General features: G+C 36.4%; 2 protein-coding genes across 6 annotated transcripts in view; one reads left to right on the forward strand and one right to left on the reverse strand.

Moving 5' to 3' along the window:
* Rip11 (Rab11 interacting protein) overlaps positions 1–21,504 on the reverse strand; it is a 96,320-nt gene that overhangs the window by 66,936 nt on the left and 7,880 nt on the right. The gene's annotated exons all lie outside the window — the stretch shown is intronic.
* On the forward strand, positions 2,104–7,863 carry LOC137247760 (aminopeptidase N-like). Its single transcript, XM_067778713.1, has 8 exons — positions 2,104–2,290; positions 2,367–2,522; positions 4,241–4,715; positions 4,800–5,038; positions 5,105–5,298; positions 7,041–7,207; positions 7,321–7,550; positions 7,602–7,863. The coding sequence occupies exons 1-8, from the start codon at positions 2,115–2,117 to the stop codon at positions 7,852–7,854; spliced, it is 1,890 nt and encodes a 629-aa protein (XP_067634814.1). The 5' UTR covers positions 2,104–2,114; the 3' UTR covers positions 7,855–7,863.

Genomic DNA, 21,504 nt, shown 5'->3' on the forward strand with positions numbered 1-21,504 from the left:
CACCAACCATAATAGTTCCAACAATGTGGCTAGTAGTAAACGCAGAGCTGAAGGAGATGAGCAAATCTCAAGTCCACTCAATCGTTAAACTAAACCGAGTCAGCCGCAAGGGGGCGACAGCTGGCTCCCGCAATTGAATGCCCCATAATCTCTATCTCGCAAATTGACAGAAGGTCAAGCAATCTTACTGTCGAAAGACATGTGGATGGAAAGGAACGTTTACTGACTGTAGATACGGGTGCATCTCATTCCATCATTCGATCAGATTTAGTTAACAAGAAGATAAGACCATTGCTTGGAGCAAGATTACGTACAGCTTCGAACTTTGGCTTGCACGTGGATGACTGACCTTGACTGTTTTATTGATGCTTGCTGGGAAATAGTTCGACCTTATGATTCGCAAAATTACGTTTTTCCTTTCCGTAGGCCTTAACGTACACACGGGCCGACAAATAAGGCCAATATGAAAATACTAACGAAATAATAAATCAATGCGGACAAATGGACGACGACTAGATACGTTCGCTCCATAGTTGGTTCGCAACTGATTTGATAAGTTGAATTTGTCCGCACGATATTAGACTGCCTAGCCCTGTTTTAAATTACATTTTCCTACAGCTTCGATTTTTATTTAAAAGGACCCAAAATTAAAAAGTGAATAATCCTTTAACAAAAATGTTAGGAACGAGGCAATTGCTTTCCACATAATAAAAGACTTTCCAAAATAGATGTTTCGCATTAGCGAAAGTATAGCCTCTATGATTGAAATCCATTGGATTGGGCTTATATGCTTAACAAATTGGGGTACTTTAGTTACATTACCTTGGGTAGTTTCAGAAATGCTTTCACAAGAATAAAAAACGAAATTCCGGGTGCGAACGTTTTTCTGAACGATTAAGAAAAATGCAAAAAAATTTAACGCGAAAGTATTGAAATCCATGAATATAGCTATGGTTCTGCCTGGTCATATCAAGCTATTCTCAAGAAAGTCGGGGAACATAAGCTTCTTAACAAAAATGTGCGACTGTTACAGAAATGGATGAATGGATAAAAAAATAATAATTTTTTTGACCTCTTAACTAAAGGTTGACAAAAATACTTGTTTAAGATGATTCTACATAGAGGATTGGCTAAAAATCGTGATAGATCTAATTATTATATTAAAGCTAGTTCAAGTATATGTTTTACGCTTTACTAGCTAAAACTAACTATGTAGTAATAAAGCGTTATGCTGTTTAAAAAAAGGACAAACCTGCGAATTTAAATAAACGTTTTGTGGTACATTTTTATCGTGACAATATTTTAAACTAATTTTATTTTATTAATATGTATGTATATGGGGTATTCCATCCCATTTCGACCAATTTTGAACCCGACCCCTTTAGAATTATTTCTTTTTTATCAATTTTATTTATATAACAAAAAAATGTAAGAAAATGATTTTTAAGTATTCTTTTCTTTATATATTACTGACATGTAAGATTTCCATAATATATAAAGGAAAGAATACTTAAAAATCATTTTCTTACATTTTTTGTTATATAAATAAAATTGATAAAAAAATTAAATAAAAAAAATATAAAAAAAAAAATCGGCCCACTCCGGGATTAGTGGGGATGATTGCAGAGTTGATTGAAGTTTTTTATGAAAACAAAAAAAAAAAAATGGCGAAATTCGAAAAATCTCGAAAAACTGAAAAATTTAAAAAAAAAAAACTTTAAAAATTTTTTGTATTTTTTCCGAAAAGTACATTTAAAAACAAATTAAAAAAAAAGATCCCAAACGGTCAATTTTTGAAAAAGTTACAGCTTTTAAAAAAAAAACGGTGTTTTTTTAAAAATTCATAACTTTTTTTGAGTTGGATGAAAAAATTTGAAAAAATGCATAAACGGTACTTCCAATAATAACTATCGCTTACCAAACAATACCGAACCTTTTCACTACAATCTGGAATTAACAACAAATTTTCACAATGGAACGAGAGATTTCACAGGTCAAGTTCAAATTTCACTAACCGCTACTGTGAATACTAAAACCATTGTACTTCATGCACTAGAGCTTGAAGATTTTAAGGCCACCATAATGCAGATCGACAAGATGCTGTTGAGTATCCCATGAGTTGGTTATACCAAATTGAACGAGAGTTTCTTAGCTTGACTGCTCAAGATCAACAGTTAAATTTTAATAAAGGCACCAATTGGACTTTAACTATCGCATATAAGGGACAATTAAGTACAGACAAAAAGGGATTTTACATACTTTCCTATAACGACAGTGCACAGAAAATGCAGTAAGAATTATGAAACAATAGGGTTATAAAAGCAAATTTGAAAAATCCTTACAAATTTCATTAATATTTATTGCAGTTATATGGCAACCACAGAGTTCGAACCGACATTTGCTCGTAAGGCATTTCCTTGTTACGATGAACCAGCCAAACGTGCCACATTTCAAATAACCATAAAACATCATCCATCATACAATGCCTTATCTAATATGCGTATGAACGAAAGTGCAAGCTCGTAAGTAGAATATTAGACAAGTGCGAAACACAAACTGACGAAAGATGGCTTTTTCGCCACTGATATTGACCTATGAATTCGCTTACTTCTGTCGTTTCTTCGCTTTGCCAACTGGGGCTGATTAGGAACACCACCGGTGGGTGGAAGTAAGAATAACTTCTGGATCGTAAATGACGCCAACTGAGAGCAGGGGATATCAAGTATTCCGCCGCCTATATACGAGTTCGATAGGAATAATTTATGGGCAGGGACCATCCAATCTTATCGCGACATCGTCTATGATTTGGAACCATACATCAGGACGGGTATGAGAAAGCGCGATTTTTGTTCGTAGAGAGAGGTCTTTACTATTCCGTTGCCCAGTCAGTCCGCATGTTTGCAATAGTGATTCCCGGTTGGATTACGGGGCTGACAGTGTTTTTTTCTGTTAATGGTAGTTAACAAATAGACGAAGTCACAGTTTCGAATTTATATACATCAACAGTGACGCGGGTTATTCGGCCTGATTGCGTCGGTTATTTCTTTGCTAACGGGAAATACTTCGTCTTAACCTCGTTCGCCGCTAGACTTTTTTGCCTCTTCACCCAAGTCAAAGAAGGCAGAACTTACGGCGTTTTTGTAATGATATCAATAAATTATCGTTTTCACCCGCTGCTAGAAATACCTCGTATGAAGCCTTGCTTGGTTTTGAAGGGCTTGGAGAGAAAACTTCTAAATCTGTATAGAGTGGTTCAACGTTATTTGTCAAAGCCATACAAGATTTGGACGAAACTAAAATTCAGACAAAGCACCATTCCTGCAACTCCGTTTCGGGCTGTCCAAAGGTGATTTGAAATCACCAAAGACTTGGTTCAGGATCAGGGCTAAAGCCGCTCTGATCAGGTAAAATCGGTTCATTGTTCGTATCAGTCTTTCGCACAATACACTACATAGAACCTTATACGCAATATTAAGTTTGCTGATTCCGCGGTAATAGGGAGGTTTTCTTGTGGATTGCGCCGAGTACACTACAATTCAAGTCTGCAGGCATGCGCTCGTCTACCCATAGGAACTCACGTATAGTTGTTACCACCGCTTCGTCGTTACAGGCCGCATTGTTGTGGTTTAGTCACGATATTGCCATTCACACTTCGTCATCGGGTGGCGGACGTAAATTCCGTCCTTCTTCCTCGCTTTCCACCAATGAGGAAAAGTGCTCCTCTACAATTTAACCCGCCCTTGCCTTAAAGTCGCCAATGATGATTTTGATATCATAGTTGCTCATAGAAACACTTCTTATTCACGTCGGCCGCAGCATATATGTATTTTTGCGTAAGCGCTTACAAATTTTATATTGCATGACCTTTCCCGGACTCGGATTGCGTCGAGAGACTCGTTCAAAGCCGTGAGCAAGAGCACATGGTGGCGAAAAATGTTTCCCATCACGAACCAGCCCCTCCTGTCGTACTTATGGCTTTTACCTGACCAGGTATCGAAACCTCCCTTTGAAATGGTTCCGACATTCCAGGTACATGCCTTAAAATCATAGTCCTTAAAACTTTTGCCGTAGTCGTTATCAGAAAAACAGATTTCATGGGAGTCTTGTTGTTATTTTTTCATTGGAAGGATTTTTTTGGTGATTGACCCGTGTACGGGATTTGGATTTTTTTAGTTTCGTATCCAGTATTGTGTTTCGGCTAAATTTTGCTATCATCAAAAACTCAAAAAAAAATTTTCAGTAATGGCGTTACTGTTTTCGCTAAGACTACGGTGACCATGCCAACATACTTGATTGCCTTCCATGTGTCCGATTTTGAATACACAGAAGGTGCGCTACATTCAGTACCACATCGGCTTTATACGAAACCAGAAGATGTGCCCATACAAGAATTTGGACTGGTCTTTGGCATGATAATCTTGGAACATTTAACAAATTACTACAAAATACCATGCGATCTACCTAGACTAGTACAAGTGGCAATACCTGAAAAAGATGGCTGTAATGAATATTGGGGCATAGTAACATACGGTGAACTAGATTTACTCATCAACAAAACTACATCAACGACGAGTGATCTTATTGATGCTGCAAATAAGATTGCTCACGAGCTCACTCATCAATGGATTGGTAATCATGTGACTATCAAACGGTGGACTTACTTATGGGTGAAAGAAGCTTTTGGCAGGCTCAATGCTTATGAGGCTGTAAATGAAGTTAGTCGCTGAGTTTTGCTGCGCCCATTTCAAAAAAAAAATACTTAACTAACTTGGCTACCTTTTCTTTTAATGGCATTTTAGGTTTATCGCGAATGGGATGTTTATCAAATAATGCATACAGATGAATATCAAGAAGCCATGTCGAGTGATGTGAATGGTGATGTTTTTCCAATGACGCATTATGTTCAGACGCCGTCGGAAATAGATGCGCGGTATTTCATGTCTTCTTATGAAAACGCGTCGACTGTACTCTATATGTGGAAATGTGCTTTGGGAGATGAGATCTTTCGTTCAACTCTGATTAGATATCTAAACGATAAGTAGATACACAGTGCCTCAAACAAATAAATATTTAGTAAAAACTAATAAATACTTTTGTCACACAGTGCATTTGGTGCCGCAAATGAAGGACATTTTTTTGACGCTATGCAAAGCTCTGCCGATGAACACAAAATAGCGCTCCCCGCTTCGATAGGCGTTATGTTCCGAGCATGGTCTCAACAATCTGGATTTCCATTGCTCACAGTGACGCGTGACTATACCAAAAAAAAAGGACGTGTGGCACTCGGGGACTGCCGAGGTAAAGCTATTGCATATTATCAACTTATGCAATTATAATATTTATGCAACATTTTGTTTTCTTTGATATTAATTCAACTTTTGTCTTTGATATTAATTCAAGTTAACCTTTTTAAGCGTGGTGACCGATAAGAAAACAAATTTTTTACTTTTATTGAATAAATGGAAAGTTAGTATTTAACTTTCACTTTAACTTTAACTTTATTTTTAACTTTAACTTTAGCTTTCACTTTAACTTTAACATTCACTTTAACTTTAACTTTATTTTTAACTTTAACTTTAACATTCACTTTAACTTTAACTTTAACTGTAACTTTAACTTTAACCTTAACCTTAACTTTAACTTTGACTTTAACTTTAGCTTTAACTTTAACTTTGACTTTAACTTTCATTTTAACTTTAACTTTATTTTTAACTTTAACTTTCTCTTTAACTTTAACATTCACTTTAACTTTAACTTTATCTTTAACTTTAACTTTAACTTTAACTTTAACTTTAACTTTAACTTTAACTTTAACTTTAACCTTAACTTTAACTTTCACTTTAACTTTCACTTTAACTTTAACTTTAACCTTAGCTTTAACTTTAACTTTAACTTTGACTTTAACTTTAATTTAACTTTAACCTTAACTTTAACTTTAACTTTAACTTTCACTTTAACTTTAACTTTCACTTTAACTTTCACTTTAACTTTAACTTTATTTTTAACTTTAACTTTAACTTTATTTTTAACTTTAACTTTAACTTCAACTTTAACTTTAAGTTTAACTTTAGCTTTAACTTTAACTTTAACTTTATTTTTAACTTGAACTTTAACTTTCGCTTTAACTTTAACATTCACTTTAACTTTAACTTTAACTTCAACTTTAACTTTAACTTTAACCTTAACTTTAACTTTATGATCCGGGGTGGGCGTGAGCTTAGCACCGGCTAACAAGCCAACCTAATATAAACGCACGCAAGTCATTTTCTGTCAAAAATGTCTCATGCACATACAACTTGTATGAGAGCAACTCAAATTGAATTTGCTGCGTGAAAACCTAACTCGATTTCCAATTTTTGTTCTGCGTGACATTTAGATTTGACGTTTGCACACATGCTTTACATTGTCGCAACACATGCTTATTTGGGTTAGGGCAAAAACGCCGGTTGTTTGCGTGCGCTAAAAAAACGCAGTGCGGCTTTATTAGGTTGGCTTGTAAGCGACCATATATGTATACGATAAGCGATAGCACAATGGCTACTTCGTGAAAATCAACGACAGCTCTTTTAGTTTGATTTCGATGGTGGTACGGTGAGGAAGGGTCGCACGCGCGCTTAAAACAGAGTACCAAAGAGTGCGTGTGACACGTGTTCACCGTTCAAGCATTGAAATCAAACTAAATAAATAATTGATTTTGCTTTCGTGCTCGCTACGCGTTCGTGTTTACTAACACATTCTCAATTTGGTAACCTGCCCACCGCTGATTATGATAGAGATCCAATATTATGTATTTGGCCTGTTGCTAACACCGAGCCTTTACGAACCTTTTCGAATTTTTCGAACCTTTTCGAGCCTTTTCGGATCTTTTTTGACAAATATCCGTTACGTTTTTTTTTTTGATTTAGTCGCCAAGCCCGCGATAAAATCTATGCAATAGCTTAAAAACATTCACTATCACGCAAACAGCGTACAACACTAATAATACAATTGCCTCATCGAATATCTACTATGTACCATTGAATTATGCTTCAACTTGAAAGCTGACTTTCGGAACACCACGGCTACACATTATTTCAATACGAAAGAACTAAATATAGCAGATAATGAAGTAGGCGCTGACGACTGGTTGATTTTGAATAAGCAATCAACAGGTTACTATCGCATCAATTACGATGACAAGAACTGGCATCTTATAGCTCAGGGTCTGGTATTGCGACCTAATAAGATACATGTCCTGAATCGTGCTCAAATTTTAGACGATGCCTACGAATTTGCGAAACATATCTTAACGGCGATCAAGATTACAATGATTTTAAACAGTTTATTGCATCATTAGTGATAAAACTTTACGAAACGTTGGGTGTTAATGAAGTACCCGGCGAGCAGTTGCTACGTAAATTTACACGAAATAGGGCAGTTGATCTTGCATGTTTAGTTGGTGTGGAGAATTGTCTTATGGAAGCCAATGAGAAGTTAAAATTGCTTATCAATAATGGCGTTCCAATTGAACCAAATACCAAACGACAAGCCTATTGTAATGGTCTTCGTAAGTCCAGTGATAATGATTACAATTACTTTTTCAATGATTTTCTAACATAAAGCGATACCGACTACCGCTCGCGGTTACTCCGTGCATTAGGTTGTTCAGAAAATGAGGCACAATTACAAAAGTTTGTGAGTAGCACAATCAATATGAGTAACTCGCTGAGTGATACAGAGCGCACATCTGTATTGACTTTGGCATATTTGAGTAGTGGACTGGGTCTGTTAGTTTGCATTGATTTTCTCAATAATAACTGGGAAGCATACGGTAAACTTTCAAACTTTCAAGGTAGCTCTAATCCACTAAGTTAAGACGTCGTTAATATGGCCAATTACGTAAATAACAATGATAAACAGAAAAGGGTAAGCATAAGAGAAACGCTTAAGTACTGATAAATTAAGTAATTTTAAAACCGTTTAAACTTTTAGCTTCTCGCTTTGGTAGAAAAAGTTAAAAACAGCAACATCGTAGAATCAAACCTAGAGGACGAAGTAAAGGCGAATATGAAAGTGAACTTTGGCTGGCTTGATAAAAATCGTAAAAAAATCGTTTGTGAAAAGTTATCTTTCGAACTCGAGCGCAGCTTCATAGTGTTTATCTGAACTTTAAAATTGTAGGAAAAGCAAATAATGCATTATTTTATCATCTCAGTAATAAATAAAATGAAAAACAAGTAAAGGTGTCTAAGTTCGGGTGTAACCGAACATTATATACTCAGCGTGAGCTTCAATTGCACATTTCATTTCAGATAAATTACTTTTCTACATAACACCTGGCACCGCCCGTTTAAAAAATAAAAATGTCTCCCCATTTCCTCTTACAATAAAACTTGATAAGTGAAATATCATTGATTCAAAACTATTTTTGCTAAGTTATAGTTTATTATGCTTTTAAACTTGTTTTATATCTAAGTTCCCGTGGTCTTTAACTGATCCCATTTTTACTGGAAATATTTTCTGCTATTAGGAAAATATGTGTACACAATTTCATTACGATCCGTTAATTTTTCTTCGAGTAATGGCTCCCGAAACATAGAAAATTGCTTAGTCATAAAAGGGGCAGTGCCACACCCATTTTCAAAAATTTGAGTGTTTTCCAATTTAATGTTATAATTCAAATTATAAAGTAAAATTCTATTGATACAAAGCTTTTTTTCGCTAAGATGTAACTTATTATTTTCGTCTACGACCATTTTAAAAATATTTTATATAAAAGTGGGCGTGGTCCTTAACCGATTTCGTTAATTTTTCTTCAAAGAATTCCTTATAGTAAAGGCAACCTCTCTGCCGAATTTAGTTATGATAGGTTTAACGATTTTTGATTTATGATTAATAATATTTGTAAAATTGATTTTATCACAAGTAGGCAATGTTACGCACATTTAAACAAATTTTTTCAAATTTTTTACAAGCCTTTAATATCAACCCACACGTAAAATTTCAACATTCTAGGTGTATTATTTACTAAATAATCAGGTTTTTTGTTTTCCAAAATGTTATACATATAAAAAGTGGGCGTGGTTATCATCCAATTTCGCTCATTTTCAATACCAATCTATTCTGGGTCCAGATAAGCTCGTGTACCAAATTTGGTGAAGATATCCCAATATTTACTCAAGTTATCGTGTAAACGGACAGACGGACGGACATGGCTGAATCAATTTTATTTCGATACTGATGATTTTGATATATGGAAGTCTATACCTATCTCGATTCCTTTATACCTGTACAACCAACCGTTATCCAATCAAAGTTAATATACTCTGTGTGCAAAGCACATTCCTGTAGTAGGCACGAGAATTCTCATACCCGTGCTATCAGGGACAGCCCCCGTCTATACACATTATATGGCCTTTTAACATTAGCATGATATTGGAGGTGACGTCCTGCCACATGTAGCAAACTAAAGACCTTGAGAAATATCACACCCTTGCCCTTACAGCAAGTGCGACCTACCACACGCTGCAGACCTTAGGGTACTTTTTTCTCAACATGCTACACACTGCAGACTTTGGGTATACTTTTTCTCAACATCCTCCACATTGTAAACCTTGAGAAATATCCACCGAATATACTTGATAATGGGCATGGTAATAGAGCCATGAGAAAGTGCCTGTCGAAGTGGGTATCGTATCACTGCTGGAACAGCAGGGATCCTTTTTTATTATTTGGTATAAAAGAAAGTTACAAAAATACAAGTGAAGCTAATATAAGCGTGTTTATATCTATCTACGAGTACTAGCAGACCCAGCAGACGTCGTTACGTGAGTTATTGGTTTGCCTGTAGAAATTAAAAATAGTTTAGATCCATCTTTTCCACGTTGGCGGTCATATTCCAAAGCAAATTGTTAGCAGGAATTGAAACGCCCTCTGCATACGCCGTGAGTTTGACTGGTACCGTATCTAATCGCCTAAGCAGTGACCAGCGTCCACAGCATAGGTGATGATAACAAATTAGATCGACTGCATGGAAAGCTGCACTTGAACAATCCACAGGAAAGAAATGTTCCTAAATATTAACACAGGGTATTAAGGTTCTTGGCTTTGATATCATATGTGGAACTACGCTCTGGGTCAGTGGCTGTTAAAAGTCGTAGACAGAGGATAGTGATACTTTTCACATCCTTCAAGCGGTGGTTCAGTTTTTAGTAATAGTGGTGGATCTAAACGAATATCGCAGCTTGGCACGTTCCGTTAAAAACTTAGCAGACCTCAGGGTACATTTCGGATCCGTAGCCATTATGTTGAGGATAGTCCCGTCTTTGGCGTTTTTGCGTTCACATGTCTTGTTGTTGTTGTGTTAAAGACATAGACACTCCCCGTAGGTTTTGGGGAGTGTTATCAATATTGATGGTCCTTTGCCGGATATAGATCCGGTACGTTCCGGTAACAAAGCACTATTAAGGTAGTAGCTCGACCATCTCGGGAACCATTTATATGACCACATTAAACCTTCTAGGCCATCCCACCTCCACTCCCTAGTTCCATGAGGAACTTGGGGTCGCCAGAGTTTCGCCCGCTAAATATGTGTATGATACATTCATATTTGTAACGGGATTCCCCTCGCGTAGGTAGGTTGACAACTGGGTTGCGGTAGCTATGAAGTTATAAAGTTTTGTAATGCGCCTCCCAACCCCTTGAATCCCTCATAAGGGCATGCGTCAGCCCTCGCAGGCAACTAAAAGGACGACTACACATCAGAGCCCGGAAAGCGGTACTGACTGGGAATATTTTTTAGAGTGATCAGAAGAATTAGTGGCAGAGCTGATAAGAGTATATGAGACGGGACAGTACAGTTGCGCGAAACAATGAAGAGGGGCGGACGAAAGGTCGAGGACGATCCGGCTAACTGAGAAATATAAAGGGGTTATGCGAAAAAATATACCCATTTTTGAGATTCAACAACACATTCATTGGCTACGGTATAGCTGCTTTTAGAAATTGAGAATCAATAACCAAGCTTACAAGGTACAAACACTAACGTTATTTACTACTGCTCCCACGTACCTATGTATGTAGGTATGGATGTACTTAACGATACAATCGTGCTTGCGAGTAGATATTTACTTGATAAATTAACATAAAATTAAGGCCTATAAAATATGCGGCTGGAAGTGTACGGAGAAACAGCGAAAATGTGTTGAATGACAGAAAACCAAAACCAAATCTAAGCGGGAAAAATACTACCACATAAAACAAAAACTACGTACATACATTCATGATTTATAGGTACAATGTAGAAATTCCGATTGACTTTTGCACCAATTTAACTAATAAATCGACTAAAATTGGGCAATGGAATGTCATATCTGAAGTACTGATACTTTTGGATGAGCACGCTTTTTATACTCAGTTGAGCAGAGCTTACAGAGTATATTAACTTTGATTGGATAACGGTTGGTTGTACAGGTATAAAGGAATCGAGATAGATATAGACTTCCATATATCAAAATCATCAGAATCGAAAAAAAATTTGATTGAGCCGTCCGTCCGTCCATCCGTCCGTCCGATAACACTATAACTTGAGTAAATTTTGAGGTATCTTGATGAAACTTGGCATATAGGTTCCTGGGCACTCATCTCAGATCGCTATTTAAAATGAACGATATCGGACTATAACCACGCCCACTTTTTCGATGTCGAAAATTTCGAAAAACCGAAAAAGTGCGATAATTCATCACCAAAGACGGATAAAGCGATGAAACTTGGTAGGTGAGTTGAACTTATGACACAGAATAGAAAATTAGTAAACTTTTGGACAATGGGCGTGGCACCGCCCACTTTTAAAAGAAGGTAATTTTAAAGTTTTGCAAGCTGTAATTTAGCAGTCGTTGAAGATATCATGATGAAATTTGGCAGTAACGTTACTCCTATTACTATATGTATGCTTAATAAAAATTAGCAAAATCGGAGGAAAAACACGCCCACTTAAAAAAAAATAATTTTTTTAAGTCAAATTTTAACAAAAAATTGAATATCTTTACAGTATATAAGTAAATTATGTCAACATTCAACTCCAGTAATGATATGGTGCAACAAAATACAAAAATAAAAGAAAATTTCAAAATGGGCATGGCTTCGCCCTTTTTCATTTAATTTGTCTAGGATACTTTTAATGCCATAAGTCGAACAAAAATTTACCAATCCTTGTGAAATTTGGTAAGGGCATAGCTTCTATGACGATAACTGTTTTCTATGAAAATGGGCGAAATCGGTTGAAGCCACGCCAGTTTTTATACATAGTCAACCATATGTCCTTCCGCTCGGCCGTTAACACGATAACTTGAGCAAAAATCGATATATCTTTACTAAACTCAGTTCACGTACTTATCTGAACTCACTTTGTATTGGTATAAGAAATGGCCGAAATCCGATTATGACCACGCCCACTTTTTCGATATCGAAAATTACGAAAAATTTAAAAAATGCCATAATTCTATACCAAATACGAAAAAAGGGATGAAACATGGACATTGGATTTGTTTGTTGACTCAAAATAAAACTTTAGAAAAAAACTTTGTAAAATGGGCATGACACCTACCTATTAAGTAGAAGAAAATGACAAAGTTCTGCAGGGCGAAATGAAAAGCCCGTGGAACCTTGGCAGGAATACTGTTCGTGGTATTACATATATAAATAAATTATCGGTACCCGACAGATGATGTTCTATGTCACCCTGGTCCACCTTTATGGCGATATCTCGAAAAGGCGTCCACCTATTGAACTAAGGCCCACTCCCTTTTAAAATACTCATTATCACCTTTCGTTCGATACCCATATTGTACAAACGTATTCTAGAGTCAACCCTGGTCCACCTTTATGGCGATATCTCGAAAAGGCGTCCACCTATAGAACTAAGGCCCACTCCCTTTTAAAATACTCATTAACACCTTTCGTTTGATACCCATATCGTACAAACAAATTCTAGAGTCACCCCTGGTCCACCTTTATGGCGATATCTCGAAAAGGAGTCCACCTATAAAACTAAGCCCACGCCCTTTTAAAATACTTATTAACACCTTTGATACCCATATCATACAAACAAATTCTAGAGTCAGCCCTGGTCCACCTTTTTATGGCGATATCCCTAAATGGTGTCCACCTATAGAATTATGGCCCACTCCCTCTTAAAATACTCTTTAATACCTTCCATTTGATACACATGTCATACAAACACATTCCAGGGTTACCCTAGGTTCATTTTCCTACATGTTGATTTTCCATTATTTTGTCTCCAAAGCTCTCAGCTGAGTATGTAATGTTCGGTTACACCCGAACTTAGCCTTCCTTACTTGTTATTTATAATTTGAAATTACTTAATCAGATTCTTTGTTGACGCAGTTCAAGAGATGGTATTCTCACAGATTTAATTAAGTCTTGAGATTTCAAATAAGAAGCAAACATTTCATAATGGGCTGTTTTTAAAGCCAACCGGGCCTAAGACCATAGACCATTTCCAGAACTATCGCTTATATGGATATAGGTATTGCTGGTAGGAGGCCGACATGAAGAGTTAAGGGATGAACTGACGCGAAGTGCCCTGAAATGAGCTGACCCGAAATGCCAAGTAAGATGCAAGTGGATCTGAAAGGACTCAATACAATTACTTCCTATAGAGAAATAGCATCCATTGTTTTGACTGACATTACATGTTTTAGGTAATTAATAGATATTTTTTACTATTCCATTATACTATTGAATATATGTATGTACGTAGTAATTGAAACACTACAATTAAATAAGATTCTTCACGATCTGCTTCCTTTCCTCTTCTTCTTCTTCTTCTTGTATCAATGTTACAGGACCTTTTTCGGATATACATCCGGTACGTTCCGGTAACAAGCACCTTTAAAGCTTGGCCTAGAATAGAAGCTCGGCCTAAATCTTCTCGGATTTAAATCGCACCAAGTATTAATTTGTCCAAGCATGATATTTAACAGAGAACTGGCGTGAAGGATCAAGATCTTAATACCTCGGTTCTCTTGTATTGCTTTAGCGGCTGCATCGGTTGGAGCTCGAGACCCTCGCCATTGATGAGGCTTCGTCATATGACCTACGGATTTCGACTACGAAAACCACTTCTGTGGTAGCTGCAACATAGTTATTTCCACGGCAAGTGGATAGATATTGAAGCCGCTTTTTTAAATACGGACCTTGTGACTCGCCTACCAAACCGAAGTCGCTGGGTTCATGGCCCCGGAAAAGCAACATCGAAAACTTTAAAAAGAAATTTTCAATTAGAAAATAATTTTTCTAAAACGATTTAAACTCCCTTGGTGTGACCAATTGGCGACGGTTGGCGGAGCGAAGGAGCGACTGGCGCGCCTTGTTGGACGGCCATAACCGTTTAGACGGTTAAGCGCCAATTAAGTAAGTAAGTTACTCCTATTACTATATGTGTGCTAAATAAAAATTAGCAAAATCGGATGACGAACACACCCACTTTGAAAAAAAAAAATTTTTAAAAGTCAAATTTTAACAAAAAATGTAATATCTTTACAGTATATATGTAAATTATGTCAACATTCAACTCCAGGAATGATATGGTGCAACAAAATACAAAAACAAAAGAAAATTTAAAAATGGGCGTGGCTTCGCCCTTTTTAATTTAATTTGTCTAGAATACTTTTAATGCCATAAGTCGAACAAAAATTTACCAATCCTTGTGAAATTTGGTAGGGGCATAGATTCTATGACGATAACTGTTTTCTGTGAAAATGGGCGAAATCGGTTGAAGCCACGCCCGGTTTTTATACACAGGCGACCATCCGTCCTTCCGCTCGGCCGTTAACACGATAACTTGAGCAAAAATCTATATATCTTTACTAAACTTAGTTCACGTATGTACTTATCTGAACTCACTTTATGTTGGTATTAAAAATGGGCGAAATCTGACTATGGCCACGCCTACCTTTTCGATATCGAAAATTTCGAAAAATTAAAAAAAAAAAATGCCATAATTCTAAACCAAATACGAAAAAAGGGATGAAACATGGTGATTGGATTGGTTTTTACGCCAAATATAACTTTAGAAAAAACTTTGTAAAATGGGTGTGACACCTACCATATTAAATAGAAGAAAATGAAAAAGTTCTGCAGGGCGAAATCAAAAGCCGTTGGAATCATGGCAGGAATACTGTTCGTGGTATTACATATATAAATAAATTAGCGGTACCCGGCAGATGATGATCTGGGTCACCCTGGTCCAAATTTTGGTCGATATCTCGAAAACGCCTTCACATATACAACTAAGGGTCACTCCCTTTAAAAACCCTTATTAATAACTTTAATTTGATACCCATATCGTACAAACACATTATAGAGTCACCCCTGGTCCGCCTTTATGGCGATATCTCGAAAAGGCGTCCACCTATAGAACTAAGGCCCACTCCCTTTTAAAATACTCTTTAATACCTTCCATTTGATACCCATTTGATACAAACACATTCCAGGGTTACCCTAGGTTCATTTTCCTACATGGTGACTTTCCCTTATTTTGTTTCTAAAGCGCTCAGCTGAGTATGTAATGTTCGGTTACTCCCGAACTTAGCCTTCCTTGTTTTTTTTTTTTCTTTTTTTGTAATCCTTGTTTAGCTGTTTTTCTTAATTTAATTTCATTCACATTCATTTTTTAGCATTCATACAAAAAATTTATTTTGTCGGACGTGTCATTGTGGATAAAACAAGTGTGATATCAGAGAATTTTTACACAATGAGAAGGAGTTTTTGCTAGATTCCAACTTTTTGCATGTGAACACGTCTTGTGACTCACCAGGCACCTTCCAATTTCAATGTTAACCTGTTAACAGTTTCAACTGGTGTTAACATTTTTTGATTATTTTCTCTTAAAATGATTTCTTTGTGGGAATATAGGCATTTAGTAGGATTCATTATATTTAAATTTTATTATTTGTAGCAAAATGTTTGCATGTTTTATGTTTCAATATGATTTTCTATAACGTCTTGGCCATATTAAGTTAACATGCATTTTTCCCAATGGTGAGTCGCAAGACGTTTCACAAATGCATATTTAACAAAGTGTGATTGGCAGTTGAATATGATTATCTTATAAGGGACTATTATGTCAAACAAATGTAAACAAATGAATTAACCCTATGTGGTGCATGTAGCATTTTATCACTTCTGTATTATTTTGCTAAATATCTGTTTACAAACCGTTTATCTTCCCACTTCCACAGCTACTTTATTTTAGGATTTTTTAGTTTAATACACCTTACCTCTTCGAGCCTACATTCCATGTTTCATATTTTCTCCTATCGAAATGGCTTCTGTTCGAGTTTCGAGGTTTCGAGGTCGGAAACATGTACATACATGTGGTATTTAGCTTAATTAATTAATTGGAATGGGAACAGCTAATAAAATCAGTTTCCTTAAAATTATTTTCAGAAAGGTGAGATGAATTTGTCTATAAAACCCCATAGCTTTTTCCCCATCGCTTCCGTCTTTGTTCGCAAGCTCGAGTTTAAAAAAAAAGGACTACTTTTTGCTGCCCTCGCTGTTGTAACACGCACCGCAATCTTAATAACGTGTGCTCCTTTCCATACTTCAACCTTCAATGATCTAAATTGAATTGTAAGAGGATTCAAGGGGTTGATAAGCGCGATAAAAAGATGTATAGCACTCCAGCTTCCGCAAACCGGATTGCCAACCTCACCCACCCGAGGGGAATTCTGTCACAAATATGAAGGTATCATACAAATATTTAGCTGGCGAGGCTGTGACGACCTCATGTTCCTCATGGAACTAGATGTGGGTGGCGGGATTGCCTAGAAGGTTCGATGTGGTCATATTAAATCGTTCCGCGATGATGGGGCTTGTACTTTAATGATGCTTGTTACCGGAACGTACTGGATCTATGTTCGGAAAATGGCCGTGAACATCGATAACACTTCCCAAATCCTTCGGGGAATGTCTTTATCACTACAACAACAAAAACAACATGGGCTGCGAAATATTATAAGTGTACATGTTCCTTACTGTTCTTGGCATGTTCTTATCGCAAATAATGGTGTTTTATTTAAAAATAATAGCTATCGTTCACAAACTTAAAATTGAAGTTTTTTTTTTCTTTTTGACATTATAATCTGGTTCTTTGTGAGAGAACTGTCAAATTCAATCACATTATGTTAAATACACTTTGGTAGCCACTTAATTTTATTTTTCTTAAATATGTAACAACCTCGGTCTGCGCTTAGCTGGGAATTATACAGTTCAAATTTTTGGTCCTATATATGAAGAAATTCGAAAATAAGCAGAAAATTGCTCGCATACTAAAATGTGCGTAAAATCACGCAATAAGTATTGTTTATAAACGATTTGCTAGACCAATTAACTGTCAGTCTAGCGAATTTGGTTATGTGAATTAAATGAAGCACATATTTTTTTGCAGAACCTACAGAAGCTGCAAATAAACTAATTCGGACTGTGCTTTTGTGTTCAATACACGAAACTCAAGCGCGGTAAATTAATTGCTAACAGATTACTATCTGATCAATATTTATGTTGTGTTTTCACAGAAATCAAGCAAAACTACTGTTTTACCTAGTTTTCGGTTTGAATCACTGCAAGCAATCAATTCAAATTGCGCTTCATTAAATCGCACAAACAATTGTTCATTGTTTTCTTTCATTAATCAAGTCTTTCGGATATGTGCAACTATTTGTTGTATTCTTTCGAATTCTTTTAAATTTTAGTTTTAATACTGAAAGAACAAATTGTTCCCACATAGCAAGTGCAGCAAGAGCAAACGGTAAGAAAAAACTAACAGTAAGTTGGTAGCTGTTTTTCCTTCACACGCGCCTGAATCTGTAAAATCTTCTTGGAAATGTAAGTTGAGAATAGAAAGTAAATAAGCTAATTAATTCAACACTTGATAAACAATAGCAAGCTCCAGAGCAATGGTTAGAATAAAGACCATTATAATATTTTGCTTGGTGCACAGAAGTTTAATTTTTTTCAAATACTTAATTCGAATCACCAAAAATCAACTAAATATGCTTAGATCTGCGAAAAAACTCCGAGACTATACGAGGGACGAGGATGGGCGCATTTGCAAGGTTCAGCGTGGTCATATTAAATTTGCTATTTCTGAAGTCTACCCGATCTATATACAGCAGAAAAATTAACAGCATTGAAAACACTCTCCAAAACCTCCCTGGAGTATTATTTTAGGGACAAAAACCTTACCTACACAGGCTAAATTATAAAATTGTTTCTAAATATCGAAAACATAAAATTTGTAAATCAAATATTTAGTCACTTCAAAAAATCACAAAGTTCAACGACACTTAAATGTACTACAACACATTTAGCATATTCTAAATTTGTCTACAGACTCTTATGTCTATTTACCATAACCAAACAAGAAAAACACATCATAAACAATTTAATTTACCAAACACACATTTCGAAATGATACAAAACCATATACATACATATGTATATGAGCAAGAGAAACCGTTGAAATGCGCACAAATAGTGGTTTGGAAAAAGAGAAAAAACTTTTTTTGTTAGAAATAGGCTAACAGAATCAATGATCAGCTGCCAAAAAGCGATGCGCACGAACTGAGGTGAATTAAAGAAAAGTGTGAAAAATTTAAATAAGTATGAATATGCACAAATGTTCAGCGCTATGAAATGGCGAGATATGCATATGTTCAAAGAACCTATAAATATTTGCAGTCAGGTCAACTTTGAATGTGTAGAAAATACAGCTATTGAATGTGAAATGAAGTTTTAATTCAATGAACTATTAACATTTACAGTTTACCACCTTAAGCTTAAATTTTAAAAATTCATTCTTAATAGGCAAATAGGATTTCGATAAAGCACCATAATCAGTGATGAGAATGAAAAAAGTTGATTCGGGTAAGAAAGCAATTCTGACCCTATTGATGCGATTAGGGAATCAGAGAGATTCCAGCTTATGTATTATTGAGATTCAGTTAAATAGAAAATGAATCAAAGGTGTAAGTTTAGAATATTGAACATTTTACCACGGAAATGGTACTGCTGTAACCCCAGCGGATTAGGGGGCTTAGAATATACTCGCGGCAGGTATGCCTGTCGTAAGAGGCGACTAAAATACTAAATTGATTCAAGGGGTTGTGTAGCGCACCCCTTTCAAGCGAATGCCATCACAATTAATATATAGCTGCTCCAACCTAATTGTCAACCTCACCTACCGGGGTTGTGGCGACCCAAACTTCGTCATAGAACTAGGGGGCTAGAAGATTCAGTGTGATCATATTAAATTGTTCCCGCGATGGTCGGGCTAGTACCTTAATGGTGCTTGTTACTGGAACGTCACGGATCTATATCGGGCAAAGGACCATCAACATCGACAATACTCCCCAAAACCTTCGGGGATTGTCTTTATCGCTACAGCAAGAACATGGTACCGATGTTGCGTTAAATAATTATATGTGCAAGATTGGTGAAAATTTCATGTTGAAAATAAAATTTAATACCCCTGAAGAAGACAAACAATTTTGTCGAAACAATTTTCATTGTATAATACCAACAACAACATTTATTTTGAGCTCAGATGTGTAGTTTATGAAAAAAATTTTAAGATATCGCGTTCTTCTCCCAAATTTTCTATAAATAACTTCTAAAAAAAGTATTTTCTAACCAAAAGGCGTGAAAGAGTGATTTTGTACTCAGGCACCTAGATAGATAGATAATTAATTGAGGATCGCACTGCGACCATTGGTCTATTGTGCCCTCAGCTGCTTCACAACACCTCATCCAAGCCGACATCTTTGATGAACCCTAGCAGTTCACCTGGCTTGAGGGATTTGATGTGAGAATGCTCTGGCCATGGTGAGCCCATGAACTTAGCTCTGCGTCTTGAGATTGCGTCACACTCCAGGAGTACATGGTCCGCCGTCTCCGCTGATCGATCACAAAATCGGCATATGTTGCTCGATCTTATACCCATCTTTTGCATATGACTGTTCAGTCTACAATGTCCTGTAAGAATAGCTGTTAGGATTCTTAGGTTATCTTTCGAGAGGCCTATTAATGCCCTATATCGATTTGTGTTGTAACCCCCTAACAGTAACTTAGACTGTCTCAGGCCTGGCATATTACGCCAGTGTTGTTCTCTCTTTTCCCTCTCTTCTGCTAATAGATGCCCTCTAATTTCCTGCGGGCCTACTGGCAGGAACGGCTCAGGACCAATAGGTCGTGTCGAGTTGTTCTCGATGCCCAGGCTATCGAGCCATAAGTTATCATAGGTTTTACTATTATGGTATACAACCATCTTAGCACATGTGGGCTACAGCCCCATGATTTGCCTGCTAGACGTTTGCATACCATGATGGACCTCGTGGCCCTAGCTCTCATGGAGTCGAAGTGTTGTTTCCATAGGAGCTTGGTGTCAGGCACCTATGTATATGATACTCATGACCTGGGCATGGAGTATAGAAAAGAGTAGTGACATTCAACACGATGGCTGATCTACAGATATGCCGCTTCTCATATCTCCTTATCATAAATCTTTTGCCTTCCTTATTTTCGGATGTAACATTTAACTCCAAACTTTTTGGAATGCATATAAGCAAAAGGGGCCTACCCGAAGTTCTAGGCATCAATAACAATCGTTGCCGTGACAGACAGACTATGATTAGAAGTTGCTAGAACCGGTGCAAAGGACTCCCCTTCCCTCTTGGATGCCACTCCATAAACCGTATCGCATACCTATGTAGATCAACGGTTTTGATATACATATGTAGGTATTTTAATATAGCTGAGCTTAAAATAATTTGGTAAAAGATGCAGTGTCACCTTTTACCCTCTGGGGAACAGGTACATATGATGTAAATCGGTATAATTCTAAGTTTTTTCGACCATCTGGTCCTAGACCTATAATATTTCGTATTTATATGGGTCATATACATAGGTCTAAATTATTTTTGAAATGTGGGCAACGAAATTTTAAGTTTGTGTCGTAGGTAAAGGCATCTATCAATGATATTTGGGGTATTATTAACCCAAGACAGCAATGCATGACAACGTTTCGGAAAATTGCTTCTGATAAGTATCCAAACGGAGCGATAGTTTTCGGTGCAAAGTCGCCAAGGAGTTTAATATGGAACTTGTCGACAATTTATTTCAAGTCTCTTAATTCTGAATTTTTCATAACGGTTTAATGTCCCACCTTTGTAACCTTTATGAACTTTATACAATGCGATGTCTTATCTGTGTTTATCAACTTAACCTTCGGCTACAAAATATTTTATTTATGAAATAAGTTAGATAACGAAAAAGGACATTGAATATGACACAACGCCGAAGCCGGTTTGTCTCCAAGGAATGACTGAAAAACGTTCCAATATACATACATAAGTTATTCACCCTGTCGGAAAATCAACAAAGCAAAAGGAATTAAATAAATTACATATATTCATTAAATAAAAAAATTTTATACCAAGTTTA

Source organism: Eurosta solidaginis, chromosome 4 (genome assembly GCF_040869045.1).
Source record: "Eurosta solidaginis isolate ZX-2024a chromosome 4, ASM4086904v1, whole genome shotgun sequence".
Classification (NCBI taxonomy): Eukaryota; Metazoa; Arthropoda; class Insecta; order Diptera; family Tephritidae; genus Eurosta; species Eurosta solidaginis.

Excerpts from the sequence above, each read along its gene's own strand:
- LOC137247760 (XM_067778713.1), top strand. The coding sequence starts at position 2,115 with ATGAGTTGGTTATACCAAATTGAACGAGAGTTTCTTAGCTTGACTGCT. Across the intron at positions 5,039-5,104 it reads ATTAGATATCTAAACGATAA|TGCATTTGGTGCCGCAAATG; the intron begins GTAGATACACAG and ends TTTGTCACACAG. Across the intron at positions 7,208-7,320 it reads ATCTTATAGCTCAGGGTCTG|TTTATTGCATCATTAGTGAT; the intron begins GTATTGCGACCT and ends GATTTTAAACAG.